This window comes from Chlorella variabilis (genome assembly GCF_000147415.1).
Source record: "Chlorella variabilis unplaced genomic scaffold CHLNCscaffold_19, whole genome shotgun sequence".
Lineage (NCBI taxonomy): Eukaryota > Viridiplantae > Chlorophyta > Trebouxiophyceae > Chlorellales > Chlorellaceae > Chlorella > Chlorella variabilis.
Genome location: NW_005435069.1, coordinates 506,487 through 509,044, shown reverse-complemented (window position 1 = coordinate 509,044; position 2,558 = coordinate 506,487). Strand labels below are relative to the sequence as shown.

At 63.4% G+C, this 2,558-nt stretch overlaps 1 protein-coding gene across 1 annotated transcript in view; it reads left to right on the top strand.

Moving 5' to 3' along the window:
* Positions 1–354: 354 nt before the first annotated feature.
* CHLNCDRAFT_137356 (hypothetical protein) overlaps positions 355–2,558 on the top strand; it is a gene marked incomplete at both ends in the record, with an annotated part of 3,197 nt that continues 993 nt past the window's right edge. Inside the window, 5 exons of the mRNA XM_005845107.1 lie at positions 355–595; positions 714–1,435; positions 1,541–1,642; positions 1,761–2,021; positions 2,108–2,506. Coding sequence (XP_005845169.1) covers positions 355–595; positions 714–1,435; positions 1,541–1,642; positions 1,761–2,021; positions 2,108–2,506 — 1,725 coding nt within the window. The remainder of the gene's footprint in view (positions 596–713; positions 1,436–1,540; positions 1,643–1,760; positions 2,022–2,107; positions 2,507–2,558) is intronic.

Below are 2,558 nucleotides of genomic sequence, written 5' to 3'. Positions count from 1 at the left end.
ACAACGCGACAAAGCCATAGCTGAGACGTACCTGGAGCTGCCGCTCGTGCACCACAAGGAGCGCGTCCCGCCAGCTGGACTAGGTCAGCGGATCCAGGTGGTGCTGGGCACACACAGGCCTGCACTGGGCACAATCGTTGCAAAGGTAGGCTCATGCGCGCTGCTGCGCTCAGCCATTGCCCCTACGCCTTGGCCAGCAATGCAGCTGGCATCCCCTCCTGCGCACCAGCTCCTGCTGCGTCATGCCAACCAGCTGCTGCCCCCTCACCTGCTACCCAGAGCGGCGATGGGTGGACGTGCGAGCTGGAGGGCCAGAAGATCCGTCACAACTTCAAAGGCGCCTACCTGCATGCAATGGGGCAGCCAGCTGATGGGAAGACGCTGCAGCTGTCAGAGGCGGTGGAGCTTGTTACCGGCCTGCCCCTGAAAGAGGTGTATGACTGGCTGTCTGATCACCAGCTCAACCAGGCCGCACCTGTGGATCTGCGCCGAGTGAAGCCCGACTCGGCGCTGCTGGAAGAGGTGTTCCTCGGCACGCGTCCTGTGCAAGGGCTTGCTGATGCTGAGGTGCGGGCTCTACACTATGCAGTTCCAGGTGCGCCTCCTTGTCCAGGGCTGTGGGGGCCGGAGGACAACAAGCTGTACCAGTGTCTCTTACTCTCCCCGCCATGCCCCAGCCCAAACATACCGCCACTTTCCATACCTGGATGCAGCCCTCGACGTTGCTGGGCAGCCCGGTGCTGGTGTGTCAACGGCAACGGCTGATGATGTTGGCACCATCCGGAGCGGCCTGCAGAAGAAAGCGGCGGGCAAGTGGACGCTCAAGTATGTCTGCTCCCATGCATCCAAGTGCAGCTGCCCGTACACGCTGGAGTTGCGGCATCCGGCTGGCAGCGAGGTGGTGAGCGTGTGGCAAACAGCGCCCCACCAGTTCCATGACCCCACCAGCGCCGACAGCCAGGCCCAGCTCCGCATGCACCCCCGCCTGGAGGCGATGGCCACCGTGATGATCGAGAGTGGCGCCACGCCCACGTCCATCTGCACACGGCTGAACAACATGGTGCATGATCCGGCCGACCCGCTGGGCCTCGGGGGCGGGACTACTGGGCTGCAGCACTTCAGCAGCGCCCGTGTTAGCATCATCCCGCGGCAGATCTATGTGCTGATAAAGAAGCTGCGGCGTGCTGAAGGCTTGGGCCTCACCAGCGACGTGCAGGCGATGGCGGTTCTGATTGATGAGCTGAGAAGGGAGGGCTCTGTGTTGTTCTACCAGCCCTACAAACAGGCTGGCAGGCGCAGCGGGGAGCAGCCGCTGGTGATTGTGATGCAAGTGTCCTTCCAGGCGCGCATGCTGGACCAGTTTGGGCGGCGGCTGGTGTTCATGGACGCCACGTTTGGCGTCAACAAATACGGCTACCCACTCTACGCGTTGGTGGTGAGCCTGCAGCCTAGCAGCCTAGCAGCCAGGCTGGGTTGAGTATGCAGCCACACCGGCGCGCACCAGGGCTGTAGCACCCTCACCTGATCCTGGTACTTGCAGGTGCAAGATGAGAGCGGGCGCGGGGTGCCGGTCAGCTTCATGGTGTGCAGCTCGGATACGGCGGAGGTGGTGGAGCACTTCCTGCGCACATCGATGGAAGGGGTGAGTGCCAGAGGATAGAGGGATGCGCTGGGCAGGCACCAGTCCGCTGCCAGCCCCGCTGCCTGCCCTGCTGCTGCCTCATGCTGTCACCCCCGCCTCCCAAACCACCAATGAGCAGGCACAGGCGGCAGGGGATGGCACCTTCAAGTACAAGTCTATCATGATCGACAAGTCGAAGACGGAGATTGCAGCGGTGGACCAGCTGGTGTCCACCGGGCATGCCGAAGGATACCTGCTCTGCTACTTCCACTTCCTGCAAGATTGGGAACGCTTCCTCAGCAGCGGCGACGCGGGTGTGCCTAAGGCTGAGCGGCACCGCATCATGCTGGCGCTGGCTCGCCTAGCCCACATGCAAGACCAAGCGCCGTTCAAACAAGAGGTGGGCAGCAACGCAGCGCATGGCCAGCAATCTACAACTGCTCACCCACGCACTACTTGCATGCGCCACTGCCCTGCGCCCTGCAGCTGGCCTTCTTCATCTTGAGCAACAGCCAGCAGCACCTCCCGGTGGCGCAGCGCATGCACAGCAGCTGGGTTCCGTGCGCCGAGAAGTGGGCGTGGTGGGGGCGGCTGGACGTGCTGGACCTGCAGTGCAACACAAACAACCTCGGGGAGCGCAATTTTGGCCTCATCAAGTACACCGACCTGGAGCGCAGGGCGCAGCTGACGCTGCACGAGCTGCTGCTGGCGCTGCTGACAAAGACAGTGCCCCGCAACATCCAGAACCGCGCCCACATGCTGGCGGGGCGGGTGACCAGCGACCAGCAGCAGCGCGAGCAAAGGGCAGCACTGTGGGTGCAAAAGCTGGTGGAACGCGGTGCGGTGGTGCCAGCAGCGGATAGCAGCACCCCAGGGCTCACGCTGGTGCAGCAAGGAGAAGATGCGCCGCCCGTGCACTCGTGTGTGGGCGATCTCA